Source organism: Leishmania major, chromosome 36, assembly GCF_000002725.2.
Source record: "Leishmania major strain Friedlin complete genome, chromosome 36".
Lineage (NCBI taxonomy): Eukaryota > Euglenozoa > Kinetoplastea > Trypanosomatida > Trypanosomatidae > Leishmania > Leishmania major.
In genome coordinates, this window is record NC_007287.2 from 2,515,661 (window position 1) to 2,535,747 (window position 20,087).

The window sequence follows — 20,087 nt, forward strand, 5'->3', positions numbered from 1 at the left end:
GAGAGAGAGACAGCGATGTAAATGGGCGTACACAGACACATATACCCCAACGACGAACGGCTGCAGGAGCGGCTCAAGTGCTCCCCAACGGCGGGCGTCCGCCGATATGAACGAGTTTCATACTTTCGTATATATATATATGTGTGTGTGTGTATGTGTGTGTCTGTATGTGTGTGTGGTGACGTGCCGGCAAGCACAAGAACCTCGATCAGTGCACCCACGGTCACGCACGCACGCACGCATGCTAATACTCACAGATATACGCGCCGCATCCAGGCGTTCTCCTTTGCCCCGTGACAGCGGGGAACGCTCACAGGAAGCGACGAAAAAAGTTTGCGAGGATGGGTTGAAGGCGAAGGGCTGTCGATGTGGTGGCAAGGACAAACAAAACGGAAAAGTACGCATGCAAAGCTGACATACATACGATGCCAAGCACGACGCTGCCCTCGCGGCTACGCGATGAGCAGAGGAAGAAGGGCGGCGGCGGCGGTGTCGGTGCGCATGGCGCATGCTCACACGGAGAGTGCGAGTGAGGGAGCAGATATTATAAAAGAGCGCAAGCGGTGCATAAACATGGCAAGCCCTGCTTGAACCTATTCAGATCCCCGTGAAGGAAGCCTCCCATGCGGCCGTGTGAAGCACTGGGCTGCGGAGAAGAGACTCACGCACATACACAGCGAGCACTGACTACTATTTCGTTTTTGGCTTTGTCTTTACTCTGTGTGGGCCACGCGAACGGAAATGAGGAAGGAGGGAGGCGCACAAGCAGCACACAGATACACACGAACACGCTACACACATACAGCAGACATGTTTCTCACGTTCACCGACAGCGCGGCTTCAGTTCCAATGACAACAACAGCAGCTCAAACAAAACTACACGCAGCTGGTGCCTTCGGCAGAGGGAACGTGGAGGAAAGGGTGGCGGCACGAGAGGATAAAGGCCGAGCCCTCGCCAGTCTTACGAAAGTCAATGTGCGGTCCTTCTTTCAGTCGCTTCGACATACGATGCTCTTGACGAGCTCTCTACGGTACTGTTCCAGTTCGGGCGACTCCACGGCACTGGCGGTGCACAGCCATCGAAAAATGAGCCAGCATTCCTCTCTCAGCTGGACCCCGTACACCCACAGCGTTGTCTTCGCCGGCGACACGGCGATTCCCTCGACGGAGAAGCAGGCTTGGCCTGCGGCGTTCATCGAGCGTCGCGGACGGGCAGGGGTGAGGAAAAGCGTCTCCACGTAGGAGAACAGCTGCTCCAGCGAGTCCTCGTTCATGTGGCTCACACGACGTAGCTCCATCTCGAACAGTTCCGCAGAAGTCACGGAGGTGATGAAGAGCGTCATGGAGGACTCATAGGGGTGTTCGCATACGACAGTGTGGAAGTGCTCAGGTGGTGGGAGTGCCATTGTCAACTCAGCGGATCGGTACACGCTGCTGGAAAGCTGTCTGTCTGCGGTGGTGGCCTCACGTGCCATAACGGCCGCCAGTGGAGGCGGCAGCGGCGGCGGTGATGATGTCGTGCCTGCCGCTGCACTGTCAGCCGTGTACACTATGAGCTCGATCGACACGTGCGCGTCTTGTAGCAGCTGGATTACATTATGCCGCCTCTCTCCGCTTTCAGCGTGCTCGCGCGCCGCGTTCGGGCAAACGGCTATGGTAGCGTGCCACGGTGCCCCGGTGTCACCGCCGCTGCTGCACGGCGTCAAAATGAGCTCGCTTCGCGCGGCGTGGGGAACTGTCGGCCCCCTCACCACGACATCGACGGGGGTCTCCACGACGTACACTCTGTCGACGCCTTCCGCTTCAACATGGTACTCGTTCCGCCCCCGTCCACCACGAGACCAGCTGCCCGCCGTCTCCTCCGCACCCTGCAGTCGCGCGCTCTGCGCTGCGTAGAGCAGATCCGCCAGCCGCTCTTCGTAGGCGTCCGTGTGGGTCTGCAGCTGAATTGTGTAGGCTGTGTTGTCCTTGACAAGGTAGAAGCCGGCGAGGATCACCGGCGAGGGCCCCGCGTAGATGTTCACGTACGACTCCATCACCGTTGTTGCGATCTTGCGGGCCGCGGTGTGGAGCTTCACCTTGAAGTAGGTCTTAGCGCTATCAGCCGCGGCACGAGCCCGCGCTAGAGAACGCTTGACATACACTTCGGTTGTCAGCACCTCACCGCTTTTAAGGGCACTGCAGTCCTCCGCCATGATACTTAGCCTGGAGCCATCCTCATGCAGGAAGCGGAGCACCTCGAGCGGGTGGTGGTAGACGGCGGATTCGCCCGAGTAGCCGCATGTGATTGCCGCGGAGAGGGCCGCCACTCGCACCCGGACCGTACCGACAGGGGTACGAGTGGCACTGCTTCGCTCTATCGAGTTGCAGTCGTAAAACTCGTGTTGCGCTGGTGACAGCCGCATACGGGCCGCGAGCCGAACGGAGGAGCGCCGAGAGCTAGTTGGGAGGTTTTCCGCTTTCTGCGAGTATGAACGGGTCGACAGCACGGTTGTTGAGCGAGCCATGTGGCCATGTGTGACCTCACGGACGTCGCTAACACTGGTGCTCATGCTGCGGCTGCGCAGACCGTCATTGAGCGCCTCCGAGACGTTCCGCATTGTGTCTGTCGCCAACATCAGAGGTTCGTACGCGTACGAAAAACCTGGCGTGCTGGGTGAGCGGCGGCGCGCCTCCCTTCGCGGGGTTCGCGAGGGCAACATGGACGAGGACACTGGGTAGACGGAGCGCAGAGCCTCCCGCGGCACACCGGCATTGAGAAGCTCTGCCGGGCTGAACCCCCCTTTCAGCAGCATGCGTGGGGAGGCACCATCGTGGAGCCGGCGTAGGACGTCCTTCCGACGCTTCTCCGGATCTGGTGACGGCTTCAAGGTAGAGAGGTAGTATGCAAAGACACCAACGGCCAAGACGACCAGAAACCCCCACTCATTCTTGCCTCGGTTTTCCATTGATGAGGCAGCTGAGGGATGAGAAACGATTTTTTTTTGGCGGGGGTGAGAGGGTAGCGCGAAAGCGAGACACACACACACACAAACATGCATAATAAAACCCACGTCACGCTATGAGGATGAAACACATGTCGCGTTCCAAGAGTGTTCTCTTGGGAGCAGCAGTAGCGGCAACACCAGCACGAAGAGAGGCGGGAAAGTGAAAGAGTGTGCACGCATGAAAGACACGTGCACGGCCAGCAAAAGAAAAGCAGAGGCAGCCGAACGGGATGGGGAGGTGGTGGTGGTGTGTGTGTGGGGAGGGGGGGGGGCAAGAGAACTAGAGCGACAAAAACAATTAGGAACAAGGCCGGAGTCGAAGCGCGCTCAACACAGGAGGCGAGCAGCAGGTGATCTATGCCGCGCCGAGAGAGTGCCAGCGTGCTTCTCGGGGTGCTTGTGTAACCCAAAAGTGTGTGTGTGTGGGGGGGGGAGGGGTCGTGACGTGCCGCAACACGAATGCAACGATCCGTTCGGAAGACAGTGACAGGAGAACGAAACGAAAACAAGGATAATGAGTGCTTTCTGCGCCAGCAGTGGGGCACAGAAACAACAACAAAAGGGTCAGAAAGGAGAGCACACACGTACAGGTACACGCAGCGAAAACAAAGAAAACAAATATAATATATACAATTCCTTCGTGCCCTTCTTACGGCACACACGCTCACTTGTGTATGCCGCAGACTCACAAGGGAGCTGTCGACCAGGAACGCACTGGCGTAGAGTGCGCGCGCGAGTAAGAGGAAGGGGGATGGAGGTGAGGGAGACAGGTAGGTGGTGGTGAGGTAGACGGCCACGGCGGGTATCACAAGCAACGGCCACAGAAAAAAAAAAAACAGCAAGAGAGGTAGGGGTGGGGTGGGTAGGTGTCAGCGTATGTGCGCCTGTGCGGAAAAGCGACGCGGGTGAGGGATACAGCAGAGAGAAGGTGCGAATTCCCTCGCATGCCCCCCCCCTCCCTTCCACCTCCGCGCGCAAGCCAAGTAAAGCGGAGCTCCCACCTAGTGTTGGGGGTCACAACTCACACGCAGCGTGAAGCGACTTCTCGCGGACGCAGGGAAGTGTCTCCCTCACATCGTGCCACGAATTTGGCACGACACTCTTTTGTTGTTGTTTGTGGCAAGCGCGAGCAAGCGGATCTGACGATCATCACGAGACAAACGCCGGGGAGATGAGAGAGTCCGGGAGAGAGCCAGGAGCACAAGGGACGAAACCTACCGACGCCGCGAGACGCACATACTTCTCATTCCAGCTCTCCCCACCTTTACTTCAAACTAGCAGCAGTTCAGGACGCGCCTTGGCGATTGCCGCCGCGGCCGCTGCAATGCGCTTGAATGCGTCGGTGTCGGTGATTTGCGCGTGCGCCCCAGCAGCGCTGGTAAACTCGATGAAGCCGGTGTCGTGGTGAATCGCGGCGCAGACTCGGTGTGACCGCACCATAGACACGAGAAGGTCGTACAGCTCGCCCTCCGTGATGTTTTTGTCGTCCATGTGCAAGCAGAGGGAGCGCCAGTGCACACACTCGAACGTCTTGGCGAGAACGATGATGTTGTGCTCGCGCAGGGCGTCGCGAAGAATCGGTTGCGGCGCGTACGACCCGGCCGCTGCCAGCACGCCCTCCACGTCAGCAGCGCTGAAAAGTTGACCGTTGTACGCAATCTGCACGTAGTTGTACAGCGGCAGTGTGAGAAGGGCGGCGCTCCCTCGCTGCATGACACCGTACAGTGCTGCCTGCCGATCCGCCTCCCCCTCGCGAACACACAAGGCGCACAGGGCAGCGCGCTGGAGCGCCGCCGCATCGTCGCTGCTTTCGTGCAGGACAAAAAAGGACTGGAAGGCGCGCAGGTAATCGCGACGCTCTTGACGGTACAAGCCAAGCTCCAGCAGGTAGGCGCACACAACGGCGTGAATATGCCGTTGCGTCTCCTCGTCACCGCTTTCGAGACGCTCTCGAACGGCGATGCCGTGATAGAGAGACATTCCTTTCTGCACGGCCGAGTCCGCGTGGCGCGGGTTCGCCGTGACTCGCGATGCCCTCAAGACGCGGGCCACGCAGGCCAGGCGGTCCCACGGGGTAAGCCCATTGTACGTGAAAAACGCGGAGGACTGCAGCACCTCCGCATCGAATGAGATAGCCCTTTCGAGCTTGTCGACAGTGGTGTACGCCGTCGCCAAAGCGACCGCGAGCAGCAGCGCTTCGCCTGTCAAGCTGGAGCCGGACGACGAGTTCGAGCGGAACTCCGGCATCCTCCAGAGTGCCTCGCACGCCTCTGCAACACAGCTAGCGGTCTCCGGTGCACGCGCGCGGCTTAGCAGCACCGAGGACAACTGAGAGAAGAACTGCTCGCGGCCGCTGAAAGTAGCCGCGCGCAAGCCCTCTAGCGCGGTCACAGCAGCGCCACTTGCATTGCCGCGTGTGAGCGCGGCGTCCACCGTCGCCCAGGCGAACGGGGTCGATGCCTCAGACATGACATGAGAGAAGAGAGACAGCGGATAAGCGAGATGGCGGCACCGACCACCCCCTGCGCACACAGAAGTGCACGCACGGACACGAGAAGAAGGGAAGGGCAGCCGCCAGAGTCAACACTAACACGATGATGTGGTGAAGAGTTCTTGTGTTTGGCGTTGTAAGGTGGAAGAGTTTGTGTGTGTGTGTGTGTGTGTGTATGGAAGGGAGGTGAAGGGGGGGGGGCGGACACACTTGGCGTGTTTGTAGCTGTGCTTGCACCGCCGCCCACGTCCTTGGATGCGACGTGGAGGTGACGACTGACGGAGGGGCTCACGAAACCGCGGGTTCTTTGGTAAGGGTCAAGCCTGTGGTACTGGGTTGCTTGTGCGCAATCGGTGGTGAGAGCGCTCCGGCTTGTGCGCGTCGCAGGAGCTTCAGTTGCCTCCACCGCTACCGCCACGGCACGTGTGCGGACATCCTCCATGAAGGACTTGGGAAGAGGGTGAGCTGAAGGCGGGGAGTCACCACACATTTTTGTCCCGCTGTCGCTATATCGATCACGTCAGAGGCGACTAAGCTTCCGTCGTGCGGATACCAGCACACATCACGCCCCACGCGGAGGCACTCCACCCCACTCACAACCGTGTTTCTTTACTCTTCAGACGTGCTACACCGTTACTTATTCGCTGGTTACGTAAAAGGGAGAAACAAAAAGAGAAACGGGTGCATCATGTGCCCGACAACACCCCAACTTGTTAGCAGAAAGGAGGGAGAGGTCCATAACGACACATCCATGCCGCAGTCAAGCTACTTGAGGGCCTTCTTCTTCTTTGCCAAGAAGAAATCGACGGTGTCGTCTACTGAGTTGCCTGCTGTGGTGTGCTTTCCGTCGCCATCAGGACGCCCGCGCTTGCCTTGACGCGCCTTCGCGACTGTCGACGCAAGCTGAGTCACGTCGTCGGCGACGCGCTTGTCCTTCTGCGAGACCTCCAAATGAAAGCGCGGGTCGGAGAGCAGCTTCGACTTGAAGCGATCGTCGATCTGGCCCACTGCCTTCTCAGCCTCCTGCTCGCGCCGAGTGTGCTGCACCTGCTGCGTGACGCCAAGCTGATTGGCGGCGCGCATCTTCTTCTTGACAGCACGCTCCTCTGCAAGCCGCTCCTTCACCTGTTTCGCATGCGCCTTGCGCCGCTCTTTGCCGCTCACTCGCACTGCGCCGTCGCCCGTGCCCATCAGCTCTCTCAGCTTCTGCCGATCCTCGGCCTCGTGCGCAGCCTGGTACGCCTTCCCCGCCTCCCGCTCCTGGCGCAGCATATCCTTTTTGGACTTCTTCATCTCCTTTCGTCGCAGCTTGTACTTGAGCTCTGCCTGCTTCGCGAGGTCAGCAGACTTCATCTGCCTCAGCCGCGCGTCACGCTGCAGGCTGGCAGCTTTCGTGTCGGCTTCCATGTCCAACGTCGCCTCCATGTCTCCCACCACGGACCCCTCGTCGTCCTCCTCTTCATCTCCTCCCTCGTCGGCGTCGTGGCCGTCCATCTCAACGTCGCTGAAGTGGTTAATGGAGTCGTCGTCGCTGCTGTCGTCGAGGTCGTCCACGTCCCTGTTGCTGAAGTTGCCGAGACCGTTGCTGCCAAGATCGGCGTGGTCGCCGAGCCCATCACCTGTGCGATCGCCCTCCAGTTCCTCGGGGATGCCGCCCACCTCCTCCAACAGGGCGGCGTACCTGCGGCGGATGTTGCGCTTCTCGCGGGCTTTCTTCTCCTGGTCGAGTGGGTTGCTGTCCATCTCGTCATCCGAGTCTGCCGGGGCGAGGTAGGCGGCCAGGTCATCCTCCTCCGTGGTGCCGGTAAAGGAGTCCTGCAGGGACTGGTGACGGAACACGTCGTCTTGGTCCCATGAAATGCGGAACTTGCTCTGGCTTAGGGCACTCATCTTGAAGGACGCTAGTGGTTTGAAGTTTGCTGGGATTCGATCCGCGCGGCTTACCGGGCTCTCGAACATTTCCTCGTCGTCGACGTAGCGGAGGTCCAGTATGACACCGCTCGCCTCGATGTCCATCCCGTCGAGCTCGTTGTACACCATGGCGGCGGTGTCGGCGGAGTCGAAGGTGGCCACGGCGTAGTAGTACTTCATACGGTCCATCTCGTACCGCCGGTACTTGCCATCTGAGAACCACTCCCCGTCTTCACCCTGCTCCGTCATCATTCTCGGGTCATCGTCTGCCCACCCGTCGCTGCGGGGTTCGCTGACGGCGTCTTCAGAGACGTCCTCTGGAAGCCCCACCATCTCTGGCATCGCGCCACCGCTGCCCTCCTCGGCGCCACCCTCGCCATCAGCAGCGACGTCCGCGTCGCCGTCGTGCACCCACAGGTCGGGGCCGTGCATTCTCTCGTGCTCAAGCATGCGCTTGCCAAACTCACTCCTGTAAACACTCACGTCGAGCAGTTGACCACCAAGTGGGAGGGCGTGGAAAAGAATGGCGTAGAGGTCGACGGCACGCACGTGATCCCAGTCACAGTTCACGATGGCGAGGCGGCGACGGGCTGCGATAAACTCAATCTCGTCAGGCACCCAGGCAACCGCCTCGTCATCCAGAGCTGCCTCCTCCTCCGACGGAGGCGACATGCAGTCGTCCCCTTCTTCGCCGATGGTCCTGCTATGGCTGCTGCCTGAGGCAGATGACGAGTGTTTGCTCATGTCGCTGGAAACGGTCGATACCGCATCACTCGCCTCTACGTCATCCTCCCTTTCGGCTGGGCGGAAGTGCTTCGCAAAGCGCGGATCGCTCTGCGCCGCTCTCTCCACCGCATCTCGTGCGCGGCGGTGCGGATGGCGGCTGGCCTGGGCAGACACCTTGAAGCGGGGGTCAGTGAAGCGGGCGGCGAAGCGGCTATCGCCGCCACCACGACCACGGCCGCCGCGGCCACGCAAGGAGCTCTGCAGCGTCCTCATTGCGTCTCTCCGTCTGTGCGTGTGTCAGCTGTGCGGAATGGGGCTTTCGCCGTAGAGGGCGGCGCTCCGTGGAGTGCGCGCACGCGTGCGTGTGTGCGTATGTGGAAGAGGTACAACGGGTGCCCCACCAGCCAAGCGCGCGTTGGGTTTTCACATCGGAAGAAGGTCCCCAAAACAAAAAGACGAGGAAAAGGTGGAGGAGACGGTGGACAGCGCGAAAAGCCGCGCAGTGCAACAATTCACGGGTCTCATTACTCAGGGTCTTCGTGGTGAAGTCGCCTCGCGCGTACATGTGAGCCGCGGCTCACATGTACGCGATCCATCAAAACCGCAAGCGATCGAGAACGTCGTCAGAAGCCGTTACGTTCGATGAACCGATTGCCGGCATCGTGATCTTGTAGTGAAGGTGAGAGGGCGAGATGATTCGTTTTCGTTGGTTGTCGTGTCGCTGATCGCGTCATGGGGTCGCTGCCTCTCCCTCACGCAGGTTCGTGCCTGTCGCTGTACATGGAGATACGTGTACAAGTGTGCGAAAAGAACGAGTACGCCACCTTGCTCTGCACCCTTGCCAAGAGAAGGAGAGGAAAATTCAGAGAGGACGTTGGGAAATGCACTCTCCCCTCTCACGCCCCCCCCCCACACACACGGCCGTGTGTGTGGGGGGGGGGGCGTGGAGGAGCTTGTCTCCCGCGTACGCGCACTTGCATGTGGAAGCGCTGACCAGCAGCCCATTCCCTGCCGTCTAGAGGCCACGCCGCACGTCCTAGCCTTTCTGTGGGTCGTCGAGGTGTGCGTGTCTCGCCATCACAGCCGCCATAACACTATCAAGCCACAACCGCGAAGACGGACACATCTGCACGGGACAACAAAGGCCACTACGGTAGAATGAGGAGAGCACTAGAAAAACAAAACACAAAGAAAACTGGGGAAAGGACAGCAGACAGCGACATGAACGCGACGTGTATGAGAGACGCGGAAAAAAAAAGCGACATCAAGCGATCTTTGCAACGAAAGCCACACAGACACGCACACGCGTGCGTGCGTACGCGTTATTCGTGCGCGCCAGGCCGTGTGAGGGGCCATGTATAAGGTAGGAGAATGGCAAAAAAAAAAGGGAGGCGGTGCAGAACGGGAGAGGAAGGCGTGGCGACACGAGAAGGACAAGAGCGCCGGCGTCCCCCGTCAAATAGCGACAATGAAGGAAAAAAAGATGAACGGCACACGTACGCGTGTATCGTTGTGAGTGTGTGGCTGCCTGCGAGTGCACGTCCCCTCCCCTCGCCTTCTCCTTGCCCCCACGTGCTTCACGCACTTTTGTTTCTTTTGGAGGATCATCAGTGTCCGCGTCGCTAGCCCGTTCTGGTGGCGGTGCGGAGGCGACAGTGGAAAAGGACGGAGGGAGCGCTGTACACGTTGGGGAGGGGGCGCACCACTCCAAAAGTTAGAGCCTCGAGCAACATCAGGAGCAGCGACCCTTCACAAAGAGAACCAACAACGGTTAAACGTCTCAACAAGAGCAAGCAGCTCCACCGCGGCCGGCCCCGGTGCAAACACGAGAAAGGGGGAAGAATGAGCAATCCAACGCAAAAGTGAGGCGGGCGGACGAGGCAGGTTCACAGAAAAACGCCGAAAAAATCTGCGCACGCAGAGAGACGGTAGCACCAGCGTTGCAGGTGCTACCGTGCGATGAGGAGCGCCCGCATGTGCGGCACACGGACACATACCCATTTCCCCTTCCACCGACTTTCCTCCACCCCATGGCGTGCGATCACGTCGGGATGATGTCGAGGTACCGACTCAGTGGAGGAGGGACAACAGCAAGAGATATTCCTTTGCTGCACCTTTTTTAAAATTTTTCCTTTCGACTCCTTGAGACGGTCTATGTGGACTTCTTCTTGCTCTGGTGGCTCATGATGTAGGTGACGGCGCCATTCACGTTGCCGATCAGCACCACCCAGAGGAGGACGATCGCGCAGCTCCAAATGCGGTAGATGGGGTAGATGGCCACGATCAGCATGCCAAACCCAAAGCAGATGAATATGGATGCAACCAGCATGTACGTCTCGTGGTGACGATACCACAGCGGGTCCTGCGGGATCTTGAAATGCGCCGTGTACCCCCACATGGAGAAGAAGGCAGTGATCAGCAGCAGCGATGGATAGAGAAACAGGTTGTTCGTCCTCTCCGCCCTGATGCACTCCTGAATCATGCCCGTCGTGTAGATTGCGCAAAACGAGAAGATGGCAATGAAACAGCGTTTCAAGCAGCTGTAGCTCGTCTCGGGCTGCATCTTGGCCACATTGGGATGCATGGTTTTACTCGCTAGACGTGTAGAGCAGAAATTGCAGAGAGAGAGAAAGAGGAAGAGCAAACGTGTGCGTGTGTTCCCTGCAGAGGTCGCCAACCCAGGCAATCATCGACGTCCCCCCACCGCACACACACAAACACACACAGGAACGCAAAACAAAAAGAACGCGCCGTACGGAGAGGAAGAGGCAGCCGCGCAGACGGCGAGGGCGACGGTCGAATCCCACAGTAAGGCGCGATTGCGACGCACGGCAACCAACCCCGACACAAGCGACGAAGCGAGGAGAGGTGCAAGACGACAGGGGTAGCGAGTACGAAGCTGACATGCGCCCGAGCAGAGAGCACAGAGCATAGATGAGAGGAGGATGAAGGGAAGCGCGGACGCCGGAGGTGGTGACCTCGACGGAGGAACGCCACTTTTGTCGGTGGGCGTGGGCCGGCTCACCTGGGCACGATGCCGCCATTGAATGAAGTCTTATGTGCTTTTCGTACCGGCGTCCCAGGACGATGCATGCCATAGCGAGACAACGATATGCGCATACACCGACACACTGGAACTCGCATGAGCGGAGAGAAGATGAAAGACAAGGAAGAGAAACACGCACACGCGCGCCGCCAGAGCAGCACGGAAGCTGCACAGAAATAAGAGGACACACGATACTCACGCGCAGGTGAGATGAAGGCGTACACAGATGCGCAGCGTGCACGCGCGTACACTGGGTGGATTGTTTTACATACGTCCTATACATGCCGCCAACACAATACGGGAAGAACTGGAACCGCATGGAAGCCTGCCGTCTCTATCGAGAACCGGCACCGCAGCCTAGACACCGCACGCAGCACAGAGAAAAGAGGAAAAACAAATGAGACCAGAACGTGCAGCATACGCGCGACCTGCTACTCAAACCTCGACGTGTCTACGCCCAGTTCCCGCAGACGTCGTAGCGTGACCGCCTCCAGTAAGTCCACCTCATCCGCCTTGAGTACCTCGGTGCTTGGAGGCACTGGTTCGGCTGCAGACGAGAAGGCGGCTGCCGCCATAGTGGCCGTCTCGGATGCGTAGGGCACCGGTGGCGTGAGGGGAATGTTAATGCCGGCGATGCTCAGCGAGCTTCGCTTTTCTGCTACGGGCGCCGCGACGGCTACCGATGGAGGCTGCACTGCACACTTCTTGTCAGCGGTGAGCCTGGAGTGGGTGCCCGCTGACGTGCCACGAGTCGTATGCGCATCTTGTGCCTTTTGCAGGTTGCTGATGTCGCGACGGAGCAGGTCTTCCTTGAGCGCGGCCACTGTATGCTCGAGACGCGTTATTTGCTCCACTGCCGACGCCCAGTTGGTCTCCATCTCGGTGGCGTGCTGAAACAAGTCCTTTACGGTCGCCATGGGACGAAGCGGGGCGGACCGCCGCTGCGCGTTTTGGCTCAAGAGCTTCAGGGCATCCCGCGCATCGTTCGCGCTCGTGTGCCCGCTTAGATTGCTCACGGTGGTGCGAAGCATCAGCAACGGTGCGGTTGCGAAGTCGTCTATCACTTTATCCTCCGCCCGGAGATCGAGCCCGGCTGCGTACTTGCCCGTGGCGTGCAACGTGGTTGGTACGTAAAAGCGGTTGGACCACTCGGCGATCATTGTCTCGTAGTAGGAGGAAATGATAAAGGACAGCAGCGTCGACGTTTGCGCGACCGCCTCCTCGTTGTGCCGGTGGAAAGGGACGGGGTTGATTGGCGACCCGATCAAGTGAATTACCGCTATCGCTGATGACGCATTCACTGTCGAGGCCCGTGCCGCGACAGACCGCTCCTTGTAGCGGTCGTGCACCGGCACCAGCAGCTGCGCGGCGTTCGTGTGCTCCATCAACTCCGTTAGCATCGAGTCCGACCCGGACGAGGTCGCGGTGCTCGGGAGATGCGGCTGCGGTTTCAAGTTGAGTGCCACGCCTGTCTGGCATACCACGCAGGGAATGGAGAACTCGACGGTGCAGTATGGGGCCGAGTTGGCCAGCGACGAGAGGTCGCACCCAACTACAAACGGCGCGACCAGCTCTGACGAGGAGAGGTTTTGACGTGGCCGCAGCCACAACAGTGCCACGTTCGCCCTGCACTGCACCGCGAGACTCTCGAGCATGTTGTATAGCGTGGCAGAGACGAGGTCGAAGGCGGTGACCATGCGCTTTAGCTGATACGACGGGACGGAGCCTTCGAACATGATACGCGGTGAGTTGACTGGGGCCACGCTAAAGGAAAAGGAGGACGTACCCACATAAGGCAGCCGCCCCGTCCCGTCCAATGTGCCGCACAACTCCGCGCTGGGGGTTCCGCGGCAGCGGTCGCTATGGGACGCAAAGGACACGGAATGCGGGGCACCCCCGCGGCTCCTCGGCTGCTGCTGCTGCTGCTGTTGCTGCTGCGGCTGTCCTGTCCGGCCGCTTGAGGATGAAAAGGTGGCCACAGGGAGGTCGTTCTGGCGCTCTTGAAGCAGCTGTGCCTCCTCCTGCACGGCGCCGCAGAGCTGCTGGAGCAGCTGCGCGAGCTGTGAGAGGCGGTGGTCGTCCTTGCTGGTCTTCCCACGAGTCGCACACAAGAGGGATGTTGAACGGCTCAGGTAGCGACCGACTCGGGTGCTGAAGGATGCCGGAGCCAGCATGTCTTCTGGGAAGCTGTGTTGACAGCTTGCACAAAGCATGGTTGCCATGGTTCCAGCGAGGTGAAGTGAAAGAGGAAGATCTCGCAGAGGAACCACGCAGGGCGGCAGGTAGGTGGACAGAGAGTAGGGATGTTTACGATAGGGCTGAGGCGGGCAGCCTTGTTGCCAAACAGGGAGGTGCAATAGAAGGGGGAGGGCGTAGACACGAGAAAGCGATGGTGAGGACTGGGGAGGATGGCGGTAAGGGGAGCGCATGACGATGGGCGTTGAAAACAACGCCATGCACATGCACCGTAGCCACGCATCTCATCAATAACGTGCTTGACTTTAGGGCCACAAAGGCAGCAGCTGGAGTGAGCACCGCTACCTTTTCGCTCTCTTCGGGCTCATCGCATGCTTTTATTTTTTCCTCGATTCCCTGCGGCTCTTTCCGCCCATGAGGAGCGAGATGACGCCACCGTCACAGGCGCGATGCGCATGGAGATGATGATACAGGCGGCCGACAGCGGCCGCTGACTGGCTCGGCCTGTTTCTCTCTCTCTCTCTCAACAACTCCACCGGCTCACTCATCACCGCCTCCACACCACTGGCAGATAGAGAGACAAAACAAGCAAGAGGTACACCCACGGGAGAGCAGAACAAAAAACTGCCAGAACACAAGACAAGATTGGTGGCACACAGCCCGTTGAAAGACGCAGAGTTACACACGAAAAGCACACCGAGGAGAAGAGAGAAAGCCAGATGCGCGCGCGTGCGTGACGCGCAGAGAGGCAAGACTAGCCCTCGACTCCCTCCGCCATTCCTTTCATGGGTAAAGAACGGCATCTCCACTCCTTCTCAAAAATGAGGACTAAACATCTCTACGGCGGGCAACACAGTACCGCCACGTTGGAACGACACCACTGAACCGAAAATGAGAGCGAGGAGGAGGAAGAGCCAACGGTCACAATATAAGTCCGACAGCGAAGAAGAGGCCTTTGAGACGGAGGGAGGAGGGGCCAAGAGGCCCGCAGAAGAAAACCGTCAAGGAAGATGAGAGGGAGTAAACAAATTAAAAGGACAAGGAAAAAGGGGGAAAGGTGCTGGCAACAAACAGGAGGCGCGGAGGTGTGTGTGGGGGGGGGGAGGGGGGGAGGGGGGGAGGAGAGGAGGAGAGGAGGAGGAAGAGACGTGAACTAGAACGCGTGTATGCGAGGGAGAAGAAGCATCGATGAGCGGTGCTGTTACTGCAGGTCTACACTCCCTCCCTCCTCCCCCACGTGCACTAGTGTAGATTACGAAGCCGTGACAGAGGAACGCAAGCGAACGACAGCCGCGTAGACGGTGATAGGAGAGACATACGAAGGGGAAGAGAAGGAGGAGGCTCATCCCTATTGCCTCTCCACATCCCTCCACCCACACCCACAGAGATACAAATTAAACACTCCTTTCCGTTTCGCGTGCTTCCACCGCCTCTTCTCCAGGTAAGTCCGTCGCTCCCGAACTTTTTGGTTCTACCGTCACTCAAACGAGAAGTCCGAGTCTTCCAGGGCTGCCAGATGCTGCTGCTGCCCCTGTTCTAGCTGTGCCGCAAACAACATGTCCAGCGGTGCATTGTCCTCGCGCTCGTGTCGTACGACCATGTCGAAGAACGACTCCTGCTCCATGTCAAAGTCGTCGTCAGCGGCAGGGGGGATCTCTTTGGTTGCGCGTTTCGACTCCGGCCCGTCCTCGGAGTCCGCCTGATGCGTGCCGCGTGGGCGCTTGCGCAGCCGAGATGGCGGCGCGGCAGTCGCCTCTTCCACACCTCCGAGCGTAGCCGCCGGCACCGGCACCTCGAGCTCCTCACCTTTCATGTGCATGGCGCTCTCCGACGGCTGTCTGCCTGCGATTTCGTCCAGGAAGGCCAACTCCTCGGAGTTCAGCTTTTTCATCTTCACAGGCTGCTGCGCCTCCTTCTTTTTCGCTTCGTAGCGCACCTCAAAGACGGCCATGTCTATCGGATGTTTCTGGTTGAGAGCTGCTTGCACCTCCTTGGGCTTCTGCCGCATCTCCCGCTGATACAGCCGCTTGATGTCTCTGCGGGAGCGACTGGGGAAGAGTACGGCGATGGCGCTGAAGTCTGTGCCGTACTGGGAGAGCGCCTGGTAGAAGCTGCGCACCTCCCCCTCGCTCCAATCGATGCGCGCCTGCCGGTTGGGGCAGCGGCGCGCGCGCATTTGAAGCTCCGTCAAACCTAGCGCGTTGCCACCGTGCGCCTCCTCGCCACCTCCCTCGCCAAGCTGATACGCGCCTTCCGCGCCACCGCCCCGCTCCTCTTCGTCTGACGAGGCCGAGGGCAGCGGTGGGTGACCCGCTGAGAGGTACGGCGAGTGCGTCGGGCTTTGCTGGTGCAAACGCTGCGAGTGGGGAAGTGGCGCCACGCTAGCGCTGGGACGAGGCATACGGCTGCCTCCTGGCGGAGCGCGCATGTGTGACGTGGAGAGCGCACCTCTCAGCACCTGTCCAATGGAGAAGTTCTGCGGGTTCTTGGGCTGCGTCGGCGGCAGGTGTTCGAGTGGAATCTGTGCCAACATGCTAAGCGGCAGGTTAGCAGCCGGATACGCAAACGGCGTCCGCAGCGGGCTTGGCATTACCGTTTGGTAAGGGGAAAGCCGGTTCGCGACGACATCGTCCAGCTGATCCGGCGGAAATTCGAACTCGTTGTCGTCCATGGCTCCACCGGTGCGTATCGGCGTGTGACGAAACTTCGACGGCTGAATGCCAGACGCACGCGCACACGCCAAAGGAGCAGAGGCAAGCGAAACACCTACTCGTCCGCAGCAAGCTGTTGTCGAGAAAGGACGTGAGGCGGCGGCGACGAGTGGGGAACCCCTGCGGCCTCGAAAAGAAAAGAACGAGGAGACACAGAGCGAGAATCAGAAATGGTGGGATGCACCCTACCCTTAGCTTCAGAGCAGAGGCAAGATGTCCAAACCCAGCGACTACGCCGGGGGTCGATGCAGAGGGGGGTGGGGAGGGTGGTGGATGTAGAAACAGCGCAACAACTACAGAGAGAGGGAGAGTAGGAGAGAGTTGAGGGAAGGACACAAGCGACAAAGAATAAGGGGTCCAGCGCGGCGACAATGAATGGGTGAGATGGATAATAGAAGCGAGAGAGAGAGAGAGAGAAAGGAGTAGAAGTGCTTTCAACGACGTCAGACACACGCAGAGAGCGCGACGATCCACAGCACCACAATGACAAGGAGGAGCACCAAAAATGAGAAGCGCAACGGCCGACGCTCCAGCCGCACGTACGCGCACAGACACACAGCAACACTAACGGTGGCAAGTTGCCAACAATGAGAGAAAAGAGGAGAAGAGGGGAACAACAGAGAGAAACGATCTCCACGTACAAAGCTGAGGCTGTTCGTTCTCGTACGGCTCAGCCCTTCGGGTCCGCCACTAGGCAAGACACACCCATAGAGAGACGCTCGGTCGGTGGTGTAGTCCTTCAGTGAAGCGCCGCCAGAGCGAGAGAGAGAGAGGGGGCGTTGTATTCGTCCACAGTGCACCGATGTCTGTGCGTGTCTGCGTCTTCGAGTACGCGCGTGAGCTCCTTGCAGGGGAATCCAAGACGTGTAACCGTGCGTGAACGACAAGCGATACGCGGCGCTGCTTTGTACGTGTGCTGGTGTGAGGGTGCTTGGTCCACCTCGTTGTTGGGTGACTCTCTTTGACCGAAACCAAGCTACCTAAAGCAAGTGTGTGCGAATTACAGCCGCACGCGAAGAGCATGCTTGACAGACATAGACACAGAGGAGAAAATGTCGGCAAGAGAGCATGGGAGAGGAGGAGCGTTGATGATTTCGGGGGAAGAGGTCGGCCATTTCGTATTCTTGCACCGTTGGTGGGTGGGCGAGAAAGGAGGCGAGGGGGGGGGGATGTGCTCGCAATGCTCTGCCATACTTGGAAGTCTCTCCTTGACTAGCGTTCGGCACCCCTGCTTTGCTCCATGTTGAGCCATGCCATCATAAGTGACCGTCAATAGCAGCCGACGAGTCGGCGATGCACACCCATTTTTCGTTTCGTGTCTTTTCGGTATTCAGTTCATCATATTCTCTCGATTTGAGCCTGTTTTGGTGTGTGTTTGTATGTGTGTGTGTGCGAAAGAGGTAGCTCGCCATCTTCGCCTGTCGACAGGTTGACGCAGCAAGTGCCCCTACGCACCACGACACGTATGCAGACACATGCACAGACGCGAAGGCCCCATCCCTGTACCCCATAAGGGGTGGTGCTGGTTGTGTGTGTGTGGGGGGGTTGGTGCAGAGGATGTGAAAAATCGCTTGCAGAGCAAAAACAGAGCAGCAAACAAATAGAAAACGAGAGAGTGAAGAAGATGCACAGAAGACGGTGAAGGGAAAAGATGAGGGAGCAAAAACAGCAAAGAAAAAGAGGAGTGCCAGAAGCTGCTGAGATAAAAGAGGGGAGGAGGGGGGGGAGGAGAAGGGGCAACGTGCTCGAGAGGCGCCTGTTTCAGTGCCGCCTCATGCGACGATGGACAGGGAAGGCGCGAAGAGAAGACGATACGTGCGCAGTGCGCTTGATTTTACTCAAGCGGCAGAGGTTCCACTGCTCCGCCGCTCTGCGTGAGGTAGACAGAAAGAGAGAGGGGTGACAGCGGGTGAGGAAAGGAAGGCACACTGCCACAGAGTCACGGGGCCGGATGGAGGGGGCCTGCGCGAATGTCGACAACGCCCTCCTCCTCCTCCTCCTCCTCCCATCCCCCAGAAAGTGAAGTGGGGTGGGGGAGAGATCACTGACAGTGAGCAGGAGGGAAGATGAGCCAAGGCAAACAGTGAGCGCTCACATGTAGCAGCCGCACGTCACCTTCTACGCGCCACAGTCCCCCGGCAAGGACGGCACAAACTGAAGTCGTCTTCCGCCACGTTCGCGCTTGCGCAGAGCACAGCCCCATACAGAGAAGCCCGCGATGAGGAGCTATGAGGGACATAGAGCAGGCATGTGCCGCCGGCAGTCATACTGATGATGTGCACCGCAACGTTTTCGCGCCAGCAGCCTAATGGAGTGACTTCTTGAAGAAGTCCAACACGAGCTGCCGTGCCGTCTCCACGTCCTTCAGTTCCTCAGCCGTGTACGCGTCCGGGTTGTAGCGGGCTCCAAAGAACCCGTGGTGAAGGGCGTCAAAGCGCTTGTGCACGTGCGGCTCCATCGGGTGCGAGTTGACAGCGGCTTCGACATCGTCCATGGGAGGCTCGTCCTTCGACGGCAGCACCAGCACAGGCGTCTTCGCGGCCCTCACTGCGTCGGCAGTGAAGAAGGACGGGTGCGCCGCGGCGGCAGCGTCGATCTTGCCCTGTGCTGCCATCATGAAGGGCAGGGCAGCACCCCAGCACATGCCAATGGCGCCAACCTTCGCACACCCCATTTGGCGCAGCACCGCGATCGCCGCCTCCATTTGAGGCACAAAGGCGTCGAACTGCGTGATTTTCTCCACATACTGGAGCCAGCGCATCGACTGGAAGTCGGCCGGCCACTCCGACTCGGGCCATGCCAGCGGCCCAAAGAAGTCCGGCATGGCTACAAGGAAGCCGTGTTCAGCTAGCACGTCAGCAAAGCGTTTCGAGTTGGGCAGCAAACCGAAGATGTCGCACACGAGCACCACGCCAGCCTTGCTGTTGTAGGGGCCCACCATGTAGAGGTCGTTGCCGGCGGGGTTGTACTCACACTGGGCGGCCCCCTTTTCGGTGGGGCAGCAGCGGTTCGGGCGATCCGCGGACATTTACTCTGCTGCTTGCAGATGGGTGTCAAAAAAAAAGGTGGGGGAACGTCTTCAGATACTGCAGTCCACTTGAGGCGGTTTACAAGGAGTAGGAGCTCGCCTCAAATGCAAGTGCGCTATAATGAGCTAAGAAGCCTCGCAAAGGCAATGGGTGCTTCAGGCGTGAAGCGCAGAAGCATGCTTTGTGTGTGCGTGTGTGCAGCACGACAAAAGGCGGAGGGGAAAGAGACGTGGGGTGTGGGACGATGGAGTGCGAGCAGGAGAAACACGAAGGCGAGCACGCAGGCAGAGAGAGAGAGAGAGAGCGACAAACACAAGTGCGAGAGGTCAGAGGAGCGTGGCAGCTCGACGGAACGTGAAGGTCCGCGTGGGCTCATTTCTATACGAGCGGCGTGCAGTGAAAGAGAGGCAAGGAGGGGGGACCAAAAGAACACCGAGAGAGCGACTCGGCGTGCTGCTCAGGCAAGGGGGTTTCAGAATCCCAGGAAGGCGTAGCAGTCTCGACTGCACTGAACGTTATGCAGGCACTCCTCCGTGCTGGCCGCTTGAATTCCGCCCGCGCATCCGTGAAGTGCCATGGAATCGCTCTCCAGTTCATACAGGTCGGCTGCCGCCGTTTTCGCTTCCACTGTACAGGTAGCAAAAACAAGGAAGAGCAGAAGCAGACGAGATAAGAGGTCAGCATCTAAGGTCGGGTAGGGAACTCAGAGGGGCAGACGGCGGATGGAGGCGTGAGCAGAGAGGGTATACGGGGAGCCGATGTCGCTGTCGCAGTGGCACATACCGACACACAGGAGAAAAAAAGCAGAGAAAGACGAGAGAAGCATTCATAGAAGGAGAGAGCAGCGGGAACTGTGTGCGGTGGCTGCCCTTCGACGGACGAGAGAGCGAAATCTATCATGGACACAGAAAGGGCAACAAAGAGAGAGGATGATGCTGCGAAGCGCTTGAAGTGCGAAACACTATAAGGGTAGAACCAGCGATACGGCTC

The 20,087-nt window shown here is 59.1% G+C and overlaps 7 protein-coding genes across 7 annotated transcripts; all 7 read right to left on the reverse strand.

The window, feature by feature from the left end:
- Nucleotides 1-989: 989 nt before the first annotated feature.
- Nucleotides 990-3,041, reverse strand: LMJF_36_6500 (conserved hypothetical protein; the record flags this gene model as incomplete). Its single annotated transcript, XM_001687189.1, has 1 exon — nt 990-3,041. One exon carries the CDS (start codon nt 3,039-3,041, stop codon nt 990-992), a length of 2,052 nt encoding a protein of 683 aa, XP_001687241.1.
- Nucleotides 3,042-4,256: 1,215 nt separating this feature from the next.
- Nucleotides 4,257-5,456, reverse strand: LMJF_36_6510 (conserved hypothetical protein; the record flags this gene model as incomplete). The annotated part of the gene is made up of 1 exon (XM_001687190.1): nt 4,257-5,456. The coding sequence occupies one exon, from the start codon at nt 5,454-5,456 to the stop codon at nt 4,257-4,259; it is 1,200 nt and encodes a 399-aa protein (XP_001687242.1).
- A 787-nt stretch (nt 5,457-6,243) lies between these two features.
- On the reverse strand, nt 6,244-8,133 carry LMJF_36_6520 (conserved hypothetical protein; the record flags this gene model as incomplete). The annotated part of the gene is made up of 1 exon (XM_001687191.1): nt 6,244-8,133. One exon carries the CDS (start codon nt 8,131-8,133, stop codon nt 6,244-6,246), a length of 1,890 nt encoding a protein of 629 aa, XP_001687243.1.
- Nucleotides 8,134-10,267: 2,134 nt separating this feature from the next.
- On the reverse strand, nt 10,268-10,678 carry LMJF_36_6523 (conserved hypothetical protein; the record flags this gene model as incomplete). Its single annotated transcript, XM_001687192.1, has 1 exon — nt 10,268-10,678. The coding sequence occupies one exon, from the start codon at nt 10,676-10,678 to the stop codon at nt 10,268-10,270; it is 411 nt and encodes a 136-aa protein (XP_001687244.1).
- A 914-nt stretch (nt 10,679-11,592) lies between these two features.
- Nucleotides 11,593-13,383, reverse strand: LMJF_36_6525 (conserved hypothetical protein; the record flags this gene model as incomplete). The annotated part of the gene is made up of 1 exon (XM_001687193.1): nt 11,593-13,383. One exon carries the CDS (start codon nt 13,381-13,383, stop codon nt 11,593-11,595), a length of 1,791 nt encoding a protein of 596 aa, XP_001687245.1.
- Nucleotides 13,384-14,834: 1,451 nt separating this feature from the next.
- LMJF_36_6530 (conserved hypothetical protein) lies at nt 14,835-16,028 on the reverse strand (the record flags this gene model as incomplete). Its single annotated transcript, XM_001687194.1, has 1 exon — nt 14,835-16,028. One exon carries the CDS (start codon nt 16,026-16,028, stop codon nt 14,835-14,837), a length of 1,194 nt encoding a protein of 397 aa, XP_001687246.1.
- A 2,345-nt stretch (nt 16,029-18,373) lies between these two features.
- On the reverse strand, nt 18,374-19,096 carry LMJF_36_6540 (similarity to endo-1-like protein; the record flags this gene model as incomplete). The annotated part of the gene is made up of 1 exon (XM_001687195.1): nt 18,374-19,096. One exon carries the CDS (start codon nt 19,094-19,096, stop codon nt 18,374-18,376), a length of 723 nt encoding a protein of 240 aa, XP_001687247.1.
- Between the last annotated feature and the right edge of the window lie 991 nt (nt 19,097-20,087).